Below are 26,865 nucleotides of genomic sequence, written 5' to 3' on the forward strand. Positions count from 1 at the left end.
TTCAAACAAAATGACATGTAGGACTTCATATTTTTGGCCAGTTTCGGACAAAAACAATCCAGTTCAAGAAATGTTTAAATTCTTATCCCTAAATGTTCAAGATGGCCGGACATTCCCCTTACAGGCGTGAAAATATTTTAGAAGATTCTTTCTAAGTTGGTAATTGATTTGTTGTAATCATACGCAAGTAAATTACTTTTTAGAATCTTTCATTAAACTAGATATACATACTAGACTTTGACCCGTGCGTGCACGAGTTGACATTGCATATCGGACATTTATGAAATAGATACATCGGCAAACCGTATATTGTTGACATTTTGTATAACCAAGCTTTAAGCCTACAATAATGCTATTAATTTCACTACACTCTGCTGCGTTGGAATAATCTAACTGTGTCTCGGGAAAGGCCTTCACCACAGATAAAATGCCTCCCAAATTAATAATGTAGCAGAAAATTGCAGAATCGCTCCAAAACGATTTTGGAGAACATAAATAAAGTTTCATTGAAAATAACAGTCAAAATGTTCTTAACAAAACACTTTGAAGCTGTAAATACCTTTCTTCGAAAAGTTTAATTCTGTAATTGCAGATTTCAACATTTTTTTAACAACGTTTTTTTACACCATGTTGACATTCGAAACTCTCCGGTTTTTTTTTTATTGTAAATGCACTGTGTACGAGTTATCTCCCGTATTTTTTGATGAACAGAAAAAAAATTTCAATGAAAATTTATACGCATTTGTTTTATTTTTTCTGAGTTTATCAAATATGATATTGTGGAAACATAAAATAAAGAGCATCCTTTGATTTAGCGTGAATGTAATGCGCATGCGCAAGATTGTAAAATCCCAAAAAATCAGATGATTTCCGGAATTACTTAATGAATTTTCGTTGATTAATAATTAGCGAAGCTTGATTGAGAAAAAATAAAAACAAATTGGTAATCTTCACGTACCAAAGTAGTATAGATATACAGTATTTTGTTTGGTTTTGTATTTTTGTATTTATGTTTGTACATGTACTATTATTAATGAAAAATGTAAGAGAGTAAGGAAAGAGAAGCTAATGGCACATACGATGTCTCTTTCCTTACTTTTTTTTTATAGCATATACATATGTATATTATTCTACGAAAATTGCTCCATCGCTTGTATTTCCCTACTATGACAGTATGCACAGATTTCAAAAACATTTAACTGTAAATCTAGTTCGATCTTTGTCTTTATGTTGTAATTGTAAAGTCAATAATAAACAAAAGTTTTAAAGCTTTCAATAATCTTGACGAATTTGTCATATTATAAAGAGATATTCCCTTTGAAACAGTGTTATATAACTATTTCCATTACCTGGTAGAGATGTTTATTTAGCACATTATCGTAATTTTTTGCTATTCATAAACTCCACAGAGTTCTTGGTTGTAGAGAGGACACCAATGAACCCCTTCATATTTTTAGATCTTTAAAATGAGTCTGTAGGTACGCAGTTCGACAGTTGCTTTAGTTGATTAAAAAGGCATTGTCCTGTTCTTGTTTGCAGTGTTTGCATACAAAACAACATGTAGAATCTCATATGTATTGCTTTTAAATCTGTTGACAACCGTTTTTGGTCAGTTTCGGTCAAAAACAAGCCAGTTCAAAAAAAAAAATAATGTTGACATACTTATCCTCAAACATACAAAATGGCCGCACACCCCCTTAAACACAATAACCAGGTGTCTCAGTTTTCTTTTTTACAATATACGCATTTTTATTTAAAGTATGGTAAGAATATATGTACCTAATATGCTGGATTTCTTTCTCTCAAAAATCTCTTTCTGAGTATGAGTATGAATATGAGCACGTCGAATAATACTACATGTAAAGTCAATAAACCAACACTTGTTCATCACATTTTGCGGGAAGTAATCACAATTCAGAATATCAGCTGAATTTATACATATACGGTTTTACATATTCATTTTTCGATACAGGTTTCCTGATTTTATGACAAGTTACTTGATATTATGAATTCAGTACCTAGGTTTAGAAAATCATATGAAGACAAGTACCTGTGTTTATTTATAGTGAAAGGTACTTTCCTTAAAAATACCCGTGTAAGCGAAATAAAAAAAAATGCATTACACCTCTTTATGATTAATTTTCTAGCATAAATTCGTCTGATTCATAATTAATCAAGTTACAGAAAAGAAAAACAACATGCACATGCATGCGGACGCACACATATATCTGATTTTTTTTGTAATCGATTGAAGATAACTGATGGAAAAAATCCAATTTTTAAATCTTTGTTATGAAAGTTCCTCATTTCATAGATGTACCTGGAAAAAAATAACATTCATTTCTTAAATGAAAGCCAGCAAAATCATACTAAGTAGTAATATTTTTTTTCAATATTACTGTGTTTCCATGTATAATGTTATTTGTGATTTTAATCAAAACCAGTATTATTAAATTCATTTGTGAAAATCAATATCCAGGAGAATTTTCATTTACGATCGATTGAATCTTATTTAGAACTTGCTGGGGACTACTTTTCACTTTAATTATTCAACAAACTCCTTATCAGATATCATGCTCTACCGAAATGACGTTTTTAGCTTTACAAAAACACACCAGACATCCAAAAATGCCGAGTGAATAATAACACAGTCTGAAAATTCTAAATCTGCCATAAACTAAGGTGGCTATTGGTTGATTATGGCCAGAACATGAAAAACTTCAGTAGAACAGATCGAAAACTAACGGCATAGAGGAATTCTTGGAAATAGAACTTGCCCTACTCACATTATCAAAATCAGTAAAGTCCGAATTGCCCAAAGCTACATGTCTGACTAACCTTAGAGGCGATGTTACGCCAAATGCTATGTCTTTAACAAACTTTTTTTTTATGGAAAGACCAGAATCTAATGCAGGAAAAATAATAATAAAGTCCAAGTTATTTGAATCAAAATATTATTTTCAAACACTGAACATAAAATCTAAAGACGTTTTAAGGAAAACCTGAGTGCTAATTCACCAAAGAAAGCTGCCAAACGCATTAAACTTACGACAGATTAACTGTAGACCCAAATGTACAAAACTGGAGACAACAACTGACACAACATTAGAAGACTATCAACAACTTCTCATTGAACTGCAAGTCGATAACGACCAACAGAGAACGACTGCCATTGAGCTTTAAACTGGTTAGGGGAGAAGGGTGATCAGATTGCTATCTCATTGAACAGCTGCAAAAGGGGGGATCACACGAGTCATACTGTAAATTACATATATTACACGAGTACTTACTTCCGCGATCCTGCTGTTTTGTATCAAATCGCGAGAATATAATATCGCGAACACGGATGATTTATCCCTATTTCTTATAGTTCTCAACTCTCAGAAAATAATGGCGAAGTTTTAGAATCTGCGATGTGTGCGATTTTACGCGGATATAAATTCATTGCGTTTAATAAGGAATTTACAGCACATCTAATTTACAAAAAAGATAAAATATTCTCTTCAGAACTCCATATAGGTAGGGGACGTGTATTGCTTATGCAATACTCTCAGAATGATTGTTTATATACCTTGTATAAGTATCTCTGTTTCAGAACAAAATTTACAATATACATTAATTGCATGATAGTGAGAGAAATACATGTATAAAAAATTATTCCCACAAGAAAAATCATATATTCCGAGGGCTTCGCCCGAGAGAAATTTGGTTGTTTTTTTTTTCGAGGGAATAAATCTTCATATTCCCTGAACATTAATGCAATAAACGTTTTATTATACCAAGCAACATATGATTACACAAAATACGTTGATTTTTAATTATGTTTGACTTTTCAACAGTCGCAACATTAACGTCGTGATTGTTTGATTTCTCATGTAACTGTCTCACTTTTCTTTCACAAATCATAGATAGTTAAGTTGGTTCTGGAATATAAAGAGAATCATAATGATTAAATATTTTTTATCGTATGCTCATATCGGCTTTTTCATTCCTATGACATCGCCCTGTCACGTGACTTTCTAGACCAATCAGATATAATAGAATAATCATATTGAGGTATAATAATAAGTGCTGCTGCATACCTGTATCTTCTTGGGCGGCATATTTTCTCGCTTTCAATTATGTCTACTGAATATGGGCGGTGTATATATACCCCCTCTCTAACTCGCACGATCATTCGTACCATGGAACGCATAATCGCACGTCCAATCACATTGGCGCACGTTCAATCGTTCGATCACCTAGTCTCTCGCGCGTTCCTATCGTATTATCTTTCAACAGTTGCTTTCATTGTACAACAGTCGCATACAGACGCAAGATATATCGCAAGATTCAATGCGTTTACATCGCACAACGCTCGCTTAGATCGTGCGAAATTCTTCATATGCAAGTATTTCGGCAACAATTAACTATTCATATTTGATTTTTTCGATAGCACGAATATTTGGTCGCTTCTGCTCGTGCGCCAATTGTGAAAGGGGCTTAAGGTATATACCGTTATGTTTACCAAGGTTGAAGTCAAGCGCAAATCTCGTAAAGAAGATACTTACAAAGAGGAAACCGGGATTAGGCATGCACAATAAACGGAATTGCTGTTCCAGTAAATGAACACTTTTTATTCAGCAACGTGAATCTTGCCAAGGCGAAAACTCCATTACAATAAATGTTAAAATGCCAGCATACATATGATGTATATGAATTATTTCGCAGCACAATAAAAATTCTCCACTTTATGTAGAACATTTTGAATCATATATTCAAAGCCATGACTTGACTTTTTCTTACTTAGTAAATACATGGCTGAATAATTAGAAATATAAAGTACGAACAACAAATCTTTTTCACATTTTCAGACATAAGATTCATATTCCGAACATAAAGTACTAAATGTTACTAATTCAAAATTGTTCTTATAATATAGAAACCTTATTGGTAAGCATCATTTTAGTAATTAAAATAGTAGAAAATACTGTATATTTAAATAAGCATATCGGAGAGGATTAGATATCTATTCCATTTATAGTTTAAAAAAACATACGTGTGTCAAATCAAATTGCATTTTTTATTCAAAAATGTGTTCAAATATTGGTAATTAAAATGTCCAACGTAATGATATGGTATTGCCTAGCGAAAAAAAAAAAATAGGAAAGAAAAATCCGCATAGACAAAATATCCCGAGGGATAACGAAGAGCTGATTATATATAGAGGATATCTATAATTGGGTGATTATATATTTGCTTTATCCAACGAGTTGAAATAAAGGACATATCGCATGTTTCTAAAGTATGGGACCTTTTACATTTTTTGGCTTCCTTGTGTATCTCATAATTACTTTTAACAGTTTAACGGTATAAAAACGGTAATTAGCCATATTGTCAATTTAAAATATAGCCCCGATCGTTTATAAACTCCTTAATTAGATAGCGTGTCACGTGGTACAGTGACGTCACAAGCGACCTTCTTCGAACAGCTGATTGTAAATAAATTGTATAGGATTAGCATTATCTTCTTTAAATTTTGACATTTATTCACCATGTACGTTGTTTTTTACATGTTGACTAAATTAAAAGAATCTTATTATTCAGTCGTACATGTTTGAGCCACTAGTACGGATAAAAAAAGATAATATTGCCATAGAAGCGACGATGAAGTCAGCAACCCCTTACGATCAAATTGATCGACGTGTAAGCAGTTTACTCCATATTACACTGTATAAATATATATTATAAAAGCAGGCAAGAACGTTTTCCTTAATTGTTGTTTTCTCTGTAAGATCCCATCTCCGTATTTTTTTTATCCATTTACGTATATATGTATATCAACAAACTTTTTCTATTTCTCGCGTAAACATTCAATATGGACAACTCGATCCTTGACTTCTCCCACAAAAAAATAAAACTCATAGAAATCTCACCTACCGTACTTATATTATGGTTCTGCAGAGGTGAGCTATGAATTAAGAAATCATTTATACTAAACCGACGCATACATGAACGTATAGTAAGAAAACATCTAACATGTCTAATGAGGCGAGGTGGTATCCAAAATGGCGTCCTCTCTTGTTATTTTTCTCCGATGAACTTGCCTTTTGTACACAGCCCCCTGTGCATAAACTTCTATTTTTTCTCTTTGAAAAATAAATACGATTTATTTATGAAACTATAAAAATACCATATAATTAATAATATATGTATTGAATGTTTATTTATAAATCCTCTCGCCGACAGATAGACCCCTATTTGTCGCAAGATTTCTGCATACTTTTGTATGGCAAGGGAAACTTAAAAAAACAACAGTCAAAATCCCTATTTTTGACGGCTGGAACATCCATAGGGGGCACAAAAAACCATCATGTCCCGTTATCGACAATTTAATAGGTGATAATTAGTTTAATTGTCGTTTAAATCTAATCCAATTACAAAGATGGCTAACAGCACCTTCTCGCTCGAGGTCGCTTATGACGTCACACATCATAGCGGATAGATCGAGAGAGAAAATATGCATATCGCGACATTTGAATTCCATCGCTTTCAAACTCACGAAATAGCCAGATTATTTTATGAAAACGATAATAAACTTCATTTATAATGAGATAGAATGATTTTATTTTAAAAAAATCCGAAAATTGAAAAACATGCGATATGTCCTTAATGTATATATTCGCGAGGCTTGCCAACCCAGACGTACGTAATGAAGTTTTAATTAATCAGCAAAATTATGACATTGCAGTAAAATGAAACACAGAAATGAATTATGTAACATACTGTAGCATTTGCGTTTGACATTTATTTCATTGATCTCAGATAGATTTTTATATCAAGTTTTTCTTGTGGCAGTATATCTATATACCAAGAGCACATGAAACATCGATTGGCATTTGCAGAGTGACGTAGTTTCAACATCATCATGTTAGTGCAATGAAAATATGAACTATGTACCAACATATATACAGAATGAATTTATGTTGCGGATTTATCATAACAATTTATCCACTTCTAATTCTATCGAACCAATTTGAGTATATTTTGAAAAGAGAAGAAGGCAAAAGGCTGAATGCGACATTCAAGATAGTTCCATACTGTGGGATACGCATGTGCATTGACAAATGTCTCCAAAACTCTGGATGTCGGTCAGTGAACTATAATTCGAAGTCTTTGGCGTGCGAGCTGAATTTTGTGGGCCACAGTTCTTATCCATCTCTGTTACAGTCCGCAGTTGAATTTGAATATCTCCATATTGCCACGGAGCACTTGGAAGAAAATGTAAGCATTATCAAAGAGAAGTGAAAAAGAGAATCCGAGATAGAAGGATTGTCTCTCTAAATGTTTTTCAATAACTCCGAAAATATAAAAACTAAATATAATGAGAGAGAGAGAGAGAGAGAGAGAGAGAGAGAGAGAGAGAGAGAGAGAGAGAACGAATTTCATTGTAATATCTTGTTCTAATTCTATCAACTGTAACTTTTAGTTGATATGGTTATTTCTTTTTTTCATGTGTAACAAAGTGCAGTGTTCAGAATGTTGAATGCGTAGCTTTGCATACAAGTGAGAAAAAATGCATCCGATCCTCATCTAAAATGGGTAGGCTTTAACCAACGGTGACCAATTGATCATTACAACTCTCTCTCTCTCTCTCTCTCTCTCTCTCTCTCTCTCTCTCTCTCTCTCTCTCTCTCTCTGTTCCTTGAATACGCCTGATCTAAAGTGGCATTGCAACACCAACCATTAGAATGATATGTCTTTGCTTTTTGTTTATTCCCGAGCATTTTTTTGTCTTCAGTTGCCCCTGAGAACGTTGCATTGAGTAAAACTGTTTACTCTTCTTCCGTCTACGAAGAAAATTATGCAGATCATGATGTAAAGTACATCGTTGATGGGAATTCTGGGAGAGCGTTTGGAATTTGTGGATCAACATATATCGAGATGAAACCATGGATACTGATCGATCTAGGTCAAGTTTACCAAATCAGACAGTTGAACGTCGTTGTCTATAATTTAGGTACAAATATATCTTCTGACTTGAATTCAAATATATTAATATGAAAATTACGTTTTTAAATTCCAATATGGTCTAAAGGTTTGGTTTTTTTTTTTTACAAATGTGACGCGCCAAGCAAAAACCACCCTTATGATGCGGTAAGATAAGGGCCTTATCTTAATTATGACGTAACGTTAAAATACGTGTCTATGTATCACAACATCGTAAACGCTGTATATTAAGTATTCTTATCTGCCATGTGTGTTTCACTTCCGTGTTTTAAGAATCAATTACATAGTTATGAAGGAAATTCTTCTATGCCTCAAAAAAGTTTTGCATCATCAATGATTTTCTTTATTAGAAAATAGCGTAATTTAGTAATAAATAGATTAAGGCTAAACAAGTGTTGAAATATTTGTCCGTTTTAAATAGATAAAAAAGAATGTCGTTCTTAGTTTTGCGGAACAAGAAAAATATCGAGGCTTCCAAGCTAAATTTAAATGTTAAAACGATACGTTATTTTCATTTATTTGACCTCAATACAATATAAATGAATTTACTGAAATACCAAAAATATTTGATGATAAATTAATAAATTACCATAATTCCAATCATCTTTGGTTTCTAAGCAGACGCGATGCTGAACTGACGATCGAATGTAAATGTCGGGCGCTTTCAAGTCTCATTTTTTTCTGTGATCTGAAAACACGATGTAATTTAACACCTTTTGATTTAAAATATCGATTTTCAGATTTACTTTAAACTTTTAGTATCTAATTACTGTTAACAGATGAAGATACATGCATGCTGCATGTATACACTATTGATAAACTGAATTTAAGCACTGAACTACGCACCTAAAGGCAATACACGCATTTCTAGAAATAACTTTCAACTTCAATTCCCGTATGGTAGTTTATTGCGTCGCTCAACAAAACAGAAAAAAATCATCGCGAGATACACGTGTTGCAGTGTACAGAAGCTAATCATAATCTATGAGTAATCTTTTCTGAAATATTCAATATATTTGCATTTATAACACCCAAAAGAATGCGTTTCAAGACTAAATCCCAAATTTTTGATTTTTAGAAAAAATACATGTTTTCATGGTATGGAAAATGTAACTCCTTTTTTATCCTATTGTGACAATGTTAAATTGTTTATTTTATGGTCAGATTCTTTATAAAAATACTTTTGTTATTTTGTATTAGTGCCCCCCCCCTGAAAATAATAAAACATATATTTCTTTAAGAACAAATTGTTCTGTCCTTCCGCTTGGTAGATGCACATGCAGAAAGAAACTACTCTAAATTATTTCGACTCCCATTGTTTAGATTTTTCGTTGAAACTAATGTCTATCCACATGCAAATAAAACAATTTTAATTCATTTATATTCTCAATGATTTGATTAATGTTTCATCGATATTCATTCAAACGATTGTGCATTCCTTTCACACAGGAAAATACATTGTATTATACCTTTATATCTCCGCCATTTTCATTTTCTTGTTTCACATGCCAATGAAACCCATGAAAATTAAATGACAATTGACTTTAAAATTGTGTAATATGTTCAGTAATTTCACAGTGTAGGAGATAAACTAAATGCATTTTTATAATAAAAAGTCTTTTGTTTCTTTTTTTTTTTTGCAATTTCCAGGTATTTCTGTCATTGTTAATTTGTTATCCAACATTTAAAAAAATATTAACGGAAAAATATCAAATGAGAGAGAGAGAGAGAGAGAGAGAGAGAGAGAGAGAGAGAGAGAGAGACTCAAGATATACTATTATATTCTTTTTGAGACAGTATAATTGTTTCAATCGCAAGGTTATAAAATGTGAACCGTTTTCTAAATGATGATCTCAGCTATATTCTGCCTTTCATTCTGCAACATTGTGTAGAAATAATATGTTTTATAACAAAGAAAAAATATGTTCCTATACAGAGATTCAATTCATTATATATTTTATGAATTTGAATCATTTATACCATTCCATATGTCAAAAACTATTATTCATTGTTTGAAATACACTGAAGCAAAATAAGATTAAGGGACTGTTATTAAAATATCTGTAGTTAATAATAATTATAGCAACAATCATGTAGCCTTTATTTGTGCGATCGACGTCAAAGCATATACTTTTTCATTTTAATGTTTAATTGCAACACCATAACAATGAATAATATATGTAATGCTGTATATCATTGAAAGAAGAAGAAAAAGTTTTATTAGAATCAATAAAATACTGAAATTGTCAGCATTTTCAGTTAAGGGAGGTTTTTGCTTGGCGCGTCACAAATGATCTTACGAGAACTCTGGCCTTGAACTCTGGAGCCCACTCCCCTAGCAATGAGCGGTCACCGCGTTAACCATTCGGCCATCGAGGCTTGCCATCTATGTCTAGATTGCCGAATGGTTAGCGGCCACGAACGGCCACGAGCGGCCACCACGCTAACCATTTATCCATCTAGGCTTGCCATCTGTGCCTTGATGGCCGAATGTTTAGCGCAATGGCCGCTCATTGCTAGGAGAGTGGGTTCCAGAGGTCACGAGTTCAAGACCCAGCTGAGGCGGAGGTGGAGCTCTAATATAGGGAAATTCCCTGTGCTATATGTATATGTATATCATTCAATATGGGCACATATATATATATATATATATATATATATATATATATATATATATATATATATATATATATATATATATATATATATATATATATATATAAAGTAAAAAACAACAAGTGATTTAATGAGTTTCGTACTGAATTGCTCTTCTTCTGTATTCAGGTTACCCGGACAATACATGTGCGTTCTATGAAATCAGATTGGTTTGACAACAAACACAAGCGAAATGACTCTCTGCAATACAGACAGCCAATATGTATCCAAGATAGTTGAATGTCAACAATGCATCGTGGGACAATTTGTCCACTTTCAGTTAAATAATAATGTCAACTGCCACCTTCATTTCTGTGAAGTTGAGATATTTGCGGTAAAGCATATGTTGTAGACACATCGCGAATCACATCATTGTTTGTGGGAGATCAATGTTAATAATTTCTTAGGTTATTCTGACCCACGAATTTACATTTCAACAAACGTGTTTCCAAATATTTCTTATTTTGCTTGAAATAATAATCTCTATCAGGAGAAAATGTCAGAACTCCTAAATTCAAGACTGAGCTGTTTAAACATGAAAAAGTGACCTTGAAACATCAAATGGAATTTTCTTTTATCTATTAGGTTAAAAAAAAGCCACTTACTCATGTTAGTTATGTGTTTACTTTTTTGTGATCGCAACCATCTTCATTTTTTATATAAACTTAAAATAATGATCTGTAAACACGTTCATTTCTTGTTTTTAATCTTTCTACACATTATTCATAGGTATTTTTAGTGAGTATTCGGTTAACCGGTTAACCACCGAACGATGCGATTATCGAATAGTGAATCTGGACAATTATCTTAATCGGAGAAAAAAAACCATGGTAAATTTGTAAAATATTTATCAATGGCATTAAATGAATACAACAATTTCCCTCATCAGAACTGTGCAGCTACAGACTTATTTGAAGATTTTAAAATCTGAACAAATCTGTAGGGTGTTCATTGGTGTCCTCTGTTCAGGAAAAGTTTGAATATTGCACATTTATATTGGGACTTTGCCTCAAAATAGGGTACCCATTTTTATCAGTCGGCATGGGATCTATCTTTAGAACAAAAAAATCCAGTCTATACTTAGAACACCTGTGTCTAGAGAGACACATTGACGTTATATTTTTATAGAAAAAAGTAATGTCAATTCAAAACAAATCGTGTTGAATTTGATACGCAGATCTATACCTGTCCTATGTTTGTTTTATGTTGGGTTTTTTTCAGAATGATAATTATAGGTTATCATAAATTCTTTTTAGAAGTGGGGTAGGGGTCCACAAAGTGATTGTCTTAAATTAAAAAAGTATACATTATGTAAATATATTACAATAAAAATATACCTCCATACCTCCAATGTACCTCCATAGACACAGACAAATATATATAAATGGTTTTAGAGAGGACACCAATGAACCACCTTCATATTTTAAACCTTCAAATAAGTGTGTAGCATTGTCTTGTCTTTTCATGCATACTTTTCAAACAAAATGACATGTAGGACTTCATATTTTTGGCCAGTTTCGGACAAAAACAATCCAGTTCAAGAAATGTTTAAATTCTTATCCCTAAATGTACAAGATGGTCGCACATTCCCCTTACAGCCGTGAACATATTTTAGAAGATTCTTTCTAAGTTGGTAATTGATTTGTTGTAATCATACGCAATTCAATGACTTTTTTTAATTTTTCATTAAACTAGTTATACATACTAGACTTTGACCCGTGTGTGTACGGGTTGACATTGCATATCGGAATAGATACATCGGCAATCCGTATATTGTTGACATTTTGTATAACCAAGCTTTAAGCCTACAATAATGCTATTAATTTCACTACACTCTGCTGCGTTGGAATAATCTAACTGTGTATCGGGAAAGGCCTTCACCACAGATAAAATGCCTCCCATATTAATAATGTAGCAGAAAATTGCAGAATCGCTCCAAAACGATTTTGGAGAACATAAATAAAGTTTCATTGAAAATAACAGTCAAAATGTTCTTAACAAACCACATTGAAGCTGTAAATACCTTTCTTCGAAAAGTTTAATTCTGTAATTGCAGAATTCAACATTTATTCAACAACGTTTTTTATACACCATGTTGACATTCGAAACTCTCGGTTTTTTTTTTATTGTAAATGCACTGTGTACGAGTTATCTCCCGTATTTTTTGATGAACAGAAAAAAATTTCCAATGAAAATTTATACGCATTTGTTTTATTGTTTCTGAGTTTTTCAAATATGATATTGTGGAAACATAAAATAAAGAGCCTCCTTTGATTTAGCGTGAATGTAATGCGCATGCGCAAGATTGTAAAATCCCAAAAAATCAGATGATTTCCGGAATTACTTAATGAATTTTCGTTGATTAATCATTAGCGAAGCTTGATTGAGAAAAAATAAAAACAAATTGGTAATCTTCACATACCAATGATGTTTAAAATACATAAAACAAAAGACGGTTCTCTTCCGATTTATCGGTATTAAAGCCCAAAAATTTGAGTCTATTATCTTAATATAGTAGTATAGATATACAGTATTTTGTTTGGTTTTGTATTTTTGTATTTATGTTTGTACATGTACTATTATTAATGAAAAATGTAAGAGAGTAAGGAAAGAGGAGCTAATGGCACATACGATGTGTCTTTTTTTTTTACTTTTTTTTATAGCATATACATATGTATATTATTCTATGAAAATTGCTCCATCGCTTGTATTTCCCTACTATGACAGTATGCACAGATTTCAAAAACATTTAACTGTAAATCTCGTTCGATCTTTGTCTTTATGTTGTAATTGTAAAGTCAATAATAAACAAAAGTTTTAAAGCTTTCAATAATCTTGACGAATTTGTCATATTATAAAGAGATTACCTTTGAAACAGTGTGATATAACTATTTCCATTACCTGGTAGAGATGTTTATTTAGCACATTATCGTAATTTTTTGCTATTCATAAACTCCATAGAGTTCTTAGTTGTAGAGAGGACACCAATGAACCCCTTCATATTTTTAGATCTTTAAAATGAGTCTGTAGGTACGCAGTTCGACAGTTGCTTTAGTTGATTAAAAAGGCATTGTCCTGTTCTTGTTTGCATAGTTTGCATACAAAACAACATGTAGAATCTCATATGTATTGCTTTTAAATCTGTTGACAACAGTTTTTGGTCAGTTTCGGTCAAAAACAAGCCAGTTCCAAAAAAAATAATGTTGACATACTTAACCTCAAACATACAAAATGGCCGCACATCCCCTTAAACACAATAACCAGGTGTCTCAGTTTTCTTTTTTACAATATACGCATTTTTATTCAAAGTATGATAAGAATATATGTATCTAATATGCTGGATTTCTTTCTCTCAAAAATCTCTTTCTGAGTATGAGTATGAATATGAGCACGTCGAATAATACTACATGTAAAGTCAATAAACCAACACTTGTTCATCACATTTTGCGGGAAGTAATCACAATTCCGAATATCAGCTGAATTTATACATATACGGTTTTACATATTCATTTTTCGATACAGGTTTCCTGATTCTATGACAAGTTACTTGATATTATGAATTCAGTACCTAGGTTAAGAAAATCATATGAAGACAAGTACCTGTGTTTATTTATAGTGAAAGGTACTTTCCTTACAAATACCCCTGTAAGCGAAATAAAAAAAATGTATTATACCTCTTTATGATTAATTTTCTAGCATGAATTCGTCTGATTTATAATTAATCAAGTTACAGAAAAGAAAAACAACATGCACATGCATGCGGACGCACACATATATCTGGGTTTTTTTTGTAAGCGATTGAAGATAACTGATGGAAAAAATCCAATTTTTAAAACTTTGTTATGAAAGTTCCTCATTTCATAGATGTACTTGGAAAAAAATAACATTCATTTCTTAAATGAAAGCCAGCAAAATCATATTAAGTAGTAATATTTTTTTTTCAATATTACTGTGTTTCCATGTATAATGTTATTTGTGATTTTAATAAAAACCAGTATTATTAAATTCATTTGTGAAAATCAATATCCAGGAGAATTTTTATTTACGATCGATTGAATCTTATTTAGAACTTGCTGGGGACTACTTTTCACTTTAATTATTCAACAAACTCCTTATCAGATATCTTGCTCTACCGAAATGACGTTTTTAGCTTTACAAAAACACACCAGACATCCAAAAATGCCGAGTGAATAATAACACAGTCTGAAAATTCTTAATCTGACATAAACTAAGGTGGCTATTGGTTGATTATGGCCAGAACATGAAACTTCAGTAGAACAGATCGAAAACTAACGGCATAGAGGAATTCTTGGAAATAGAACTTGCCCTACTCACATTATCAAAATCAGTAAAGTCCGAATTGCCCAAAGCTACATGTCTGACTAACCTTAGAGGCGATGTCACGCCAAATGCTATGTCTTTAACAAACTTTTTTTTTTTATGGAAAGACCAGAATCTAATGCAGGAAAAATAATAATAAAGTCCAAGTTATTTGAATCAAAATATTATTTTCAAACACTGAACATAAAATCTAAAGACGTTTTAAGGAAAACCTGAGTGCTAATTCACCAAAGAAAGCTGCCAAACGCATTAAACTTACGACAGATTAACTGTAGACCCAAATGTACAAAACTGGAGACAACAACTGACACAACATTAGAAGACTATCAACAACTTCTCATTGAACTGCAAGTCGATAACGACCAACAGAGAACGACTGCCATTGAGCTTTAAACTGGTTAGGGGAGAAGGGTGATCAGATTGCTCTCTCATTGAACAGCTGCAAAAGGGGGGATCACACGAGTCATACTGTAAATTACATATATTACACGAGTACTTACTTCCGCGATCCTGCTGTTTTGTATCAAATCGCGAGAATATAATATCGCGAACACGGATGATTTATCCATATTTCTTATAGTTCTCAACTCTCAGAAAATAATGGCGAAGTTTTAGAATCTGCGATGTGTGCGATTTTACGCGGATATAAATTCATTGCGTTTAATAAGGAATTTACAGCACATCTAATTTACAAAAAAGATAAAATATTCTCTTCAGAACTCCATATAGGTAGGGGACGTGTATTGCTTATGCAATACTCTCAGAATGATTGTTTATATACCTTGTATAAGTATCTCTGTTTCAGAACAAAATTTACAATATACATTAATTGCATGATAGTGAGAGAAATACATGTATAAAAAATTATTTAAATACGTTGATTTTTAATTATGTTTGACTTTTCAACAGTCGCAACATTAACGTCGTGATTGTTTGATTTCTCATGTAACTGTCTCACTTTTCTTTCACAAATCATAGATAGTTAAGTTGGTTCTGGAATATAAAGAGAATCATAATGATTAAATATTTTTTTATCGTATGCTCATATCGGCTTTTTCATTCCTATGACATCGCCCTGTCACGTGACTTTCTAGACCAATCAGATATAATAGAATAATCATATTGAGGTATAATAATAAGTGCTGCTGCATACCTGTATCTTCTTGGGCGGCATATTTTCTCGCTTTCAATTATGTCTACTGAATATGGGCGGTGTATATATACCCCCTCTCTAACTCGCACGATCATTCGTACCATGGAACGCATAATCGCACGTCCAATCACATTGGCGCACGTTCAATCGTTCGATCACCTAGTCTCTCGCGCGTTCCTATCGTATTATCTTTCAACAGTTGCTTTCATTGTACAACAGTCGCATACAGACGCAAGATATATCGCAAGATTCAATGCGTTTACATCGCACAACGCTCGCTTAGATCGTGCGAAATTCTTCATATGCAAGTATTTCGGCAACAATTAACTATTCATATTTGATTTTTTCGATAGCACAAATATTTGGTCGCTTCTGCTCGTGCGCCAATTGTGAAAGGGGCTTAAGGTATATACCGTTATGTTTACCAAGGTTGAAGTCAAGCGCAAATCTCGTAAAGAAGATATTTACAAAGAGGAAACCGGGATTAGGCATGCACAATAAACGGAATTGCTGTTCTAGTAAATGAACACTTTTTATTCAGCAACGTGAATCTTGCCAAGGCGAAAACTCCATTACAATAAATGTTAAAATGCCAGCATACATATGATGTATATGAATTATTTCGCAGCACAATAAAAATTCTCCACTTTATGTAGAACATTTTGAATCATATATTCAAAGCCATGACTTGACTTTTTCTTACTTAGTAAATACATGGCTGAATAATTAGAAATATAAAGTACGAACAACAAATCTTTTTCACATTTTCAGACATAAGATTCATATTCCGAACATAAAGTACTAAATGTTACTAATTCAAATTTGTTCTTATAATATAGAAACCTTATTGGTAAGCATCATTTTAGTAATTAATATAGTAGAAAATACTGTATATTTAAATAAGCATATCGGAGAGGATTAGATATCTATTCCATTTATAGTTTAAAAAAACATACGTGTGTCAAATCAAATTGCATTTGTTATTCAAAAATGTGTTCAAATATTGGTAATTAAAATGTTCAACGTAATGATATGGTATTGTCTAGCGAAAAAAAAAAATAGAAAAGAAAAATCCGCATAGACAAAATATCCCGAGGGATAACGAAGAGCTGATTATATATAGAGGATATCTATAATTGGGTGATTATATATTTGCTTTATCCAACGAGTTGAAATAAAGGACATATCGCATGTTTCTAAAGTATGGGACCTTTTACATTTTTTGGCTTCCTTGTGTATCTCATAATTACTTTAACAGTTTAACGGTATAAAAACGGTAATTAGCCATATTGTCAATTTAAATTATAGCCCCGATCGTTTATAAACTCCTTAATTAGATAGCGTGTCACGTGGTACAGTGACGTCACAAGCGACCTTCTTCGAACAGCTGATTGTAAATAAATTGTATAGGATTAGCATTATCTTCTTTAAATTTTGACATTTATTCACCATGTACGTTGTTTTTTACATGTTGACTAAATCAAAAGAATCTTATTATTCAGTCGTACATGTTTGAGCCACTAGTACGGATAAAAAAAGATAATATTGCCATAGAAGCGACGATGAAGTCAGCAACCCCTTACGATCAAATTGATCGACGTGTAAGCAGTTTACTCCATATTACACTGTATAAATATATATTATAAAAGCAGGCAAGAACGTTTTCCTTAATTGTTGTTTTCTCTGTAAGATCCCATCTCCGTATTTTTTTTATCCATTTACGTATATATGTATATCAACAAACTTTTTCTATTTCTCGCGTAAACATTCAATATGGACAACTCGATCCTTGACTTCTCCCACAAAAAAATAAAACTCATAGAAATCTCACCTACCGTACTTATATTATGGTTCTGCAGAGGTGAGCTAAGAATTAAGAAATCATTTATACTAAACCGACGCATACATGAACGTATAGTAAGAAAACATCTAACATGTCTAATGAGGCGAGGTGGTATCCAAAATGGCGTCCTCTCTTGTTATTTTTCTCCGATGAACTTGCCTTTTGTACACAGCCCCCTGTGCATAAACTTCTATTTTTTCTCTTTGAAAAATAAATACGATTTATTTATGAAACTAAAAATATACCATATAATTAATAATATATGTATTGAATGTTTATTTATAAATCCTCTCACCGACAGATAGACCCCTATTTGTCGCAAGATTTCTGCATACTTTTGTATGGTAAGGGAAACTTAAAAAAACAACAGTCAAAATCCCTATTTTTGACGGCTAGAACATCCATAGGGGGCACAAAAAACCATCATGTCCCGTTATCGACAATTTGATAGGTGATAATTAGTTTAATTGTCGTTTAAATCTAATCCAATTACAAAGATGGCTAACAGCACCTTCTCGCTCGAGGTCGCATATGACGTCACACATCATAGCGGATAGATCGAGAGAGAAAATATGCATATCGCGACATTTGAATTCCATCGCTTTCAAACTCACGAAATAGCCAGATTATTTTATGAAAACGATAATAAACTTCATTTATAATGAGTATAGAATGATTTTATTTTTAAAAAATCCGAAAATTGAAAAACATGCGATATGTCCTTAATGTATATATTCGCGAGGCTTGCCAACCCAGACGTACGTAATGAAGTTTTAATTAATCAGCAAAATTATGACATTGCAGTAAAATGAAACACAGAAATGAATTATGTAACATACTGTAGCATTTGCGTTTGACATTTATTTCATTGATCTCAGATAGATTTTTATATCAAGTTTTTCTTGTGGCAGTATATCTATATACCAAGAGCACATGAAACATCGATTGGCATTTGCAGAGTGACGTAGTTTCAACATCATCATGTTAGTGCAATGAAAATATGAACTATGTACCAACATATATACAGAATGAATTTATGTTGCGGATTTATCATAACAATTTATCCACTTCTAATTCTATCGAACCAATTTGAGTATATTTTGAAGAGAGAAGAAGGCAAAAGGCTGAATGCGACATTCAAGATAGTTCCATACTGTGGGATACGCATGTGCATAGACAAATGTCTCCAAAACTCTGGATGTCGGTCAGTGAACTATAATTCGAAGTCTTTGGCGTGCGAGCTGAATTTTGTGGGCCACAGTTCTTATCCATCTCTGTTACAGTCCGCAGTTGAATTTGAATATCTCGATATTGCCACAGAGCACTTGGAAGAAAATGTAAGCATTATCAAAGAGAAGTGAAAAAGAGAATCCGAGATAGAAGGATTGTCTCTCTAAATGTTTTTCAATAACTCCGAAAATATAAAAACTAAATATAATGAGAGAGAGAGAGAGAGAGAGAGAGAGAGAGAGAGAGAGAACGAATTTCATTGTAATATCTTGTTCTAATTCTATCAAGTGTAACTTTTAGTTGATATGGTTATTTCTTTTTTTCATGTGTAACAAAGTGCAGTGTTCAGAATGTTGAATGCGTAGCTTTGCATACAAGTGAGAAAAAATGCATCCGATCCTCATCTAAAATGGGTAGGCTTTAACCAACGGTGACCAATTGATCATTACAACTCTCTCTCTCTCTCTCTCTCTCTCTCTCTCTCTCTCTCTCTCTCTCTCTCTCTCTCTGTTCCTTGAATACGCCTGATCTAAAGTGGCATTGCAACACCAACCATTAGAATGATATGTCTTTGCTTTTTGTTTATTCCCGAGCATTTTTTTGTCTTCAGTTGCCCCTGAGAACGTTGCATTGAGTAAAACTGTTTACTCTTCTTCCGTCTACGAAGAAAATTATGCAGATCATGATGTAAAGTACATCGTTGATGGGAATTCTGGGAGAGCGTTTGGAATTTGTGGATCAACATATATCGAGATGAAACCATGGATACTGATCGATCTAGGTCAAGTTTACCAAATCAGACAGTTGAACGTCGTTGTCTATAATTTAGGTACAAATATATCTTCTGACTTGAATTCAAATATATTAATATAAAAATTACGTTTTTAAATTCCAATATGGTCTAAAGGTTTGGTTTTTTTTTTTACAAATGTGACGCGCCAAGCAAAAACCACCCTTATGATGAGGTAAGATAAGGGCCTTATCTTAATTATGACGTAACGTTAAAATACGTGTCTATGTATCACAACATCGTAAACGCTGTATATTAAGTATTCTTATCTGCCATGTGTGTTTCACTTCCGTGTTTTAAGAATCAATTACATAGTTATGAAGGAAATTCTTCTATGCCTCAAAAAAGTTTTGCATCATCAATAATTTTCTTTATTAGAAAATAGCGTAATTTAGTAATAAATAGATTAAGGCTAAACAAGTGTTGAAATATTTGTCCGTTTTAAATAGATAAAAAAGAATGTCGTTCTTAGTTTTGCGGAACAAGAAAAATATCGAGGCTTCCAAGCTAAATTTAAATGTTAAAACGATACGTTATTTTCATTTATTTGACCTCAATAAAATATAAATGAATTTACTGAAATACCAAAAATATTTGATGATAAATTAATAAATTACCATAATTCCAATCATCTTTGGTTTCTAAGCAGACGCGATGCTGAACTGACGATCGAATGTAAATGTCGGGCGCTTTCAAGTCTCATTTTTTTCTGTGATCTGAAAACACGATGTAATTTAACACCTTTTGATTTAAAATATCGATTTTCAGATTTACTTTAAACTTTTAGTATCTAATTACTGTTAACAGATGAAGATACATGCATGCTGCATGTATACACTATTGATAAACTGAATTTAAGCACTGAACTAGGCACCTAAAGGCAATACACGCATTTCTAGAAATAACTTTCAACTTTAATTCCCTTATGGTAGTTTATTGCGTCGCTCAACAAAACAGAAAAAAATCATCGCGAGATACACGTGTTGCAGTGTACAGAAGCTAATCATAATCTATGAGTAATCTTTTCTGAAATATTCAATATATTTGCATTTATAACACCCAAAAGAATGCGTTTCAAGACTAAATCCCAAATTTTCATGGTATGGAAAATGTAACTCCTTTTTTATCCTATTGTGACAATGTTAAATTGTTTATTTTATGGTCAGATTCTTTATAAAAATACTTCTGTTATTTTGTATTAGTGCCCCCCCCCCCCTGAAAATAATAAAACATATATTTCTTTAAGAACAAATTGTTCTGTCCTTCCGCTTGGTAGATGCACATGCAGAAAGAAACTACTCTAAATTATTTCGATTCCCATTGTTTAGATTTTTCGTTGAAACTAATGTCTATCCACATGCAAATAAAACAATTTTAATTCATTTATATTCTCATTGATTTGATTGATGTTTCATCGATATTCATTCAAACGATTGTGCATTCCTTTCACACAGGAAAATACATTGTATTATACCTTTATATCTCCGCCATTTTCATTCTCTTGTTTCACATGCCAATGAAACCCATGAAAATTAAATAACAATTGACTTTAAAATTGTGTAATATGTTCAGTAATTTCACAGTGTAGGAGATAAACTAAATGCATTTTTATAATAAAAAGTCTTTTGTTTCTTTTTTTTTTTTTGCAATTTCCAGGTATTTCTGTCATTGTTAATTTGTTATCCAACATTTAAAAAAATATTAACGGAAAAATATCAAATGAGAGAGAGAGAAAGAGAGAGAGAGAGAGAGAGACTCAAGATATACTATTGTATTCTTTTTGAGACAGTATAATTGTTTCAATCGCAAGGTTATAAAATGTGAACCGTTTTCTAAATGATGATCTCAGCTATATTCTGCCTTTCATTCTGCAACATTGTGTAGAAATAATATGTTTTATAACAAAGAAAAAATATGTTCCTATACAGAGATTCAATTCATTATATATTTTATGAATTTGAATCATTTGTACCATTCCATATGTCAAAAACTATTATTCATTGTTTGAAATACACTGAAGCAAAATAAGATTAAGGGACTGTTATTAAAATATCTGTAGTTAATAATATAGCAACAATCATGTAGCCTTTATTTGTGCGATCGACGTCAAAGCATATACTTTTTCATTTTAATGTTTAATTGCAACACCATAACAATGAATAATATATGTAATGCTGTATATCATTGAAAGAAGAAGAAAAAGTTTTATTAGAATCAATAAAATACTGAAATTGTCAGCATTTTCAGTTAAGGGAGGTTTTTGCTTGGCGCGTCACAAATGATCTTACGAGAACTCTGGCCTTGAACTCTGGAGCCCACTCCCCTAGCAATGAGCGGTCACCGCGTTAACCATTCGGCCATCGAGGCTTGCCATCTATGTCTAGATTGCCGAATGGTTAGCGGCCACGAACGGCCACGAGCGGCCACCACGCTAACCATTCATCCATCTAGGCTTGCCATCTGTGCCTTGATGGTCGAATGTTTAGCGCAATGGCCGCTCATTGCTAGGAGAGTGGGTTCCAGAGGTCACGAGTTCAAGCCCCAGCTGGGGCGGAGGTGGAGCTCTAATATAGGGAAATTCCCTGTGATATATATATATATATATATATATATATATATATATATATATATATATATATATATATATATATATATATATATATATATATATATATATATATATATATATAAAGTAAAAAACAACAAGTGATTTAATGAGTTTCGTACTGAATTGCTCTTCTTCTGTAACCAGGTTACCCGGACACTACATGTGCGTTCTATGACATCAGAATTGGTTTGACAACAAACACAAGCGAAATGACTCTCTGCAATACAGACAGCCAATATGTATCCAAGATAGTTGAATGTCAACAATGCATCGTGGGACAATTTGTCCACTTTCAGTTAAATAATAATGTCAACTGCCACCTTCATTTCTGTGAAGTTGAGATATTTGCGGTAAAGCATATGTTGTAGACACATCGCGAATCACATCATTGTTTGTGGGAGATCAATGTTAATAATTTCTTAGATTATTCTGACCCACGAATTTACATTTCAACAAACGTGTTTCCAAATATTTCTTATTTTGCTTGAAATAATAATCTCTATCAGGAGAAAATGTCAGAATTCCTAAATTCAAGACTAAGCTGTTTAAACATGAAGAAGTGACCTTGAAACATCAAATGGAATTTTCTTTTATCTATTAGGTTTAAAAAAAAAAAGCCACTTACTCATGTTAGTTATGTGTTTACTATTTGTGATCGCAACCATCTTCATTTTTTATATAAACTTAAAATAATGATCTGTAAACACGTTCATTTCTTGTTTTTAATCTTTCTACACATTATTCATAGGTATTTTTAGTGAGTATTCGGTTAACCGGTTAACCACCGAACGATGCGATTATTCAATAGTGAATCTGGACAATTATCTTAATCGAAGAAAAAAAAACCATGGTAAATTTGTAAAATATTTATCAATGGCATTAAATGAATACAACAATTTCCCTCATCAGAACTGTTCAGCTACAGACTTATTTGAAGATTTTAAAATCTGAACAAATCTGTAGGGGGTTCATTGGTGTCCTCTGTTCAAGAAAAGTTTGAATATTGCACATTTATATTGGGACTTTGCCTCAAAATAGGGTACCCATTTTTATCAGTCGGCATGGGATCTATCTTTAGAACAAAAAAAATCCAGTCTATACTTAGAACACCTGTGTCTATAGAGACACATTGACGTTATATTTTTATAGAAAAAGGTAATGTCAATTCAAATCAATTCGTGTTGAATTTGATACGCAGATCTATACCTGTCCTATGTTTGTTTTATGGTTTTTTTTTCAGAATGATAATTATAGGTTATCATAAATTCTTTTTAGAAGTGGGGTAGGGGTCCAAAAAGTGATTGTCTTAAATTAAAAAAGTATATATTATGTAAATATATTACAATAAAAATATACCTCCATACCTCCAATGTACCTCCATAGACACAGACAAATACATATAAATGGTTTTAGAGAGGACACCAATGAACCACCTTCATATTTTAAACCTTCTGATAAGTGTGTAGCATTGTCTTGTCTTTTCATGCATACTTTTCAAACAAAATGACATGTAGGACTTCATATTTTTGGCCAGTTTCGGACAAAAACAATCCAGTTCAAGAAATGTTTAAATTCTTATCCCTAAATGTTCAAGATGGCCGGACATTCCCCTTACAGGCGTGAAAATATTTTAGAAGATTCTTTCTAAGTTGGTAATTGATTTGTTGTAATCATACGCAAGTAAATTACTTTTTAGAATCTTTCATTAAACTAGATATACATACTAGACTTTGACCCGTGCGTGCACGAGTTGACATTGCATATCGGACATTTATGAAATAGATACATCGGCAAACCGTATATTGTTGACATTTTGTATAACCAAGCTTTAAGCCTACAATAATGCTATTAATTTCACTACACTCTGCTGCGTTGGAATAATCTAACTGTGTCTCGGGAAAGGCCTTCACCACAGATAAAATGCCTCCCAAATTAATAATGTAGCAGAAAATTGCAGAATCGCTCCAAAACGATTTTGGAGAACATAAATAAAGTTTCATTGAAAATAACAGTCAAAATGTTCTTAACAAAACACTTTGAAGCTGTAAATACCTTTCTTCGAAAAGTTTAATTCTGTAATTGCAGATTTCAACATTTTTTTAACAACGTTTTTTTACACCATGTTGACATTCGAAACTCTCCGGTTTTTTTTTTATTGTAAATGCACTGTGTACGAGTTATCTCCCGTATTTTTTGATGAACAGAAAAAAAATTTCAATGAAAATTTATACGCATTTGTTTTATTTTTTCTGAGTTTATCAAATATGATATTGTGGAAACATAAAATAAAGAGCATCCTTTGATTTAGCGTGAATGTAATGCGCATGCGCAAGATTGTAAAATCCCAAAAAATCAGATGATTTCCGGAATTACTTAATGAATTTTCGTTGATTAATAATTAGCGAAGCTTGATTGAGAAAAAATAAAAACAAATTGGTAATCTTCACGTACCAAAGTAGTATAGATATACAGTATTTTGTTTGGTTTTGTATTTTTGTATTTATGTTTGTACATGTACTATTATTAATGAAAAATGTAAGAGAGTAAGGAAAGAGAAGCTAATGGCACATACGATGTCTCTTTCCTTACTTTTTTTTTATAGCATATACATATGTATATTATTCTACGAAAATTGCTCCATCGCTTGTATTTCCCTACTATGACAGTATGCACAGATTTCAAAAACATTTAACTGTAAATCTAGTTCGATCTTTGTCTTTATGTTGTAATTGTAAAGTCAATAATAAACAAAAGTTTTAAAGCTTTCAATAATCTTGACGAATTTGTCATATTATAAAGAGATATTCCCTTTGAAACAGTGTTATATAACTATTTCCATTACCTGGTAGAGATGTTTATTTAGCACATTATCGTAATTTTTTGCTATTCATAAACTCCACAGAGTTCTTGGTTGTAGAGAGGACACCAATGAACCCCTTCATATTTTTAGATCTTTAAAATGAGTCTGTAGGTACGCAGTTCGACAGTTGCTTTAGTTGATTAAAAAGGCATTGTCCTGTTCTTGTTTGCAGTGTTTGCATACAAAACAACATGTAGAATCTCATATGTATTGCTTTTAAATCTGTTGACAACCGTTTTTGGTCAGTTTCGGTCAAAAACAAGCCAGTTCAAAAAAAAAAATAATGTTGACATACTTATCCTCAAACATACAAAATGGCCGCACACCCCCTTAAACACAATAACCAGGTGTCTCAGTTTTCTTTTTTACAATATACGCATTTTTATTTAAAGTATGGTAAGAATATATGTACCTAATATGCTGGATTTCTTTCTCTCAAAAATCTCTTTCTGAGTATGAGTATGAATATGAGCACGTCGAATAATACTACATGTAAAGTCAATAAACCAACACTTGTTCATCACATTTTGCGGGAAGTAATCACAATTCAGAATATCAGCTGAATTTATACATATACGGTTTTACATATTCATTTTTCGATACAGGTTTCCTGATTTTATGACAAGTTACTTGATATTATGAATTCAGTACCTAGGTTTAGAAAATCATATGAAGACAAGTACCTGTGTTTATTTATAGTGAAAGGTACTTTCCTTAAAAATACCCGTGTAAGCGAAATAAAAAAAAATGCATTACACCTCTTTATGATTAATTTTCTAGCATAAATTCGTCTGATTCATAATTAATCAAGTTACAGAAAAGAAAAACAACATGCACATGCATGCGGACGCACACATATATCTGATTTTTTTTGTAATCGATTGAAGATAACTGATGGAAAAAATCCAATTTTTAAATCTTTGTTATGAAAGTTCCTCATTTCATAGATGTACCTGGAAAAAAATAACATTCATTTCTTAAATGAAAGCCAGCAAAATCATACTAAGTAGTAATATTTTTTTTCAATATTACTGTGTTTCCATGTATAATGTTATTTGTGATTTTAATCAAAACCAGTATTATTAAATTCATTTGTGAAAATCAATATCCAGGAGAATTTTCATTTACGATCGATTGAATCTTATTTAGAACTTGCTGGGGACTACTTTTCACTTTAATTATTCAACAAACTCCTTATCAGATATCATGCTCTACCGAAATGACGTTTTTAGCTTTACAAAAACACACCAGACATCCAAAAATGCCGAGTGAATAATAACACAGTCTGAAAATTCTAAATCTGCCATAAACTAAGGTGGCTATTGGTTGATTATGGCCAGAACATGAAAAACTTCAGTAGAACAGATCGAAAACTAACGGCATAGAGGAATTCTTG

At 32.2% G+C, this 26,865-nt stretch overlaps 2 protein-coding genes across 2 annotated transcripts; both read left to right on the plus strand.

Moving 5' to 3' along the window:
* The first annotated feature begins 6,896 nt into the window (after positions 1-6,896).
* On the plus strand, positions 6,897-10,820 carry LOC128182205 (uncharacterized). The gene is made up of 4 exons (XM_052850807.1): positions 6,897-7,263; positions 7,506-7,581; positions 7,781-7,999; positions 10,774-10,820. The coding sequence occupies exons 1-4, from the start codon at positions 6,934-6,936 to the stop codon at positions 10,818-10,820; spliced, it is 672 nt and encodes a 223-aa protein (XP_052706767.1). The 5' UTR covers positions 6,897-6,933.
* Positions 10,821-18,988: 8,168 nt separating this feature from the next.
* Positions 18,989-23,021, plus strand: LOC128179363 (uncharacterized). Its single transcript, XM_052846775.1, has 4 exons — positions 18,989-19,318; positions 19,549-19,624; positions 19,822-20,040; positions 22,754-23,021. The coding sequence occupies exons 1-4, from the start codon at positions 18,989-18,991 to the stop codon at positions 22,975-22,977; spliced, it is 849 nt and encodes a 282-aa protein (XP_052702735.1). The 3' UTR covers positions 22,978-23,021.
* The last annotated feature ends 3,844 nt before the right edge of the window (positions 23,022-26,865 follow it).

Source organism: Crassostrea angulata, chromosome 4 (genome assembly GCF_025612915.1).
Source record: "Crassostrea angulata isolate pt1a10 chromosome 4, ASM2561291v2, whole genome shotgun sequence".
Taxonomy (NCBI): Eukaryota; Metazoa; Mollusca; class Bivalvia; order Ostreida; family Ostreidae; genus Magallana; species Magallana angulata.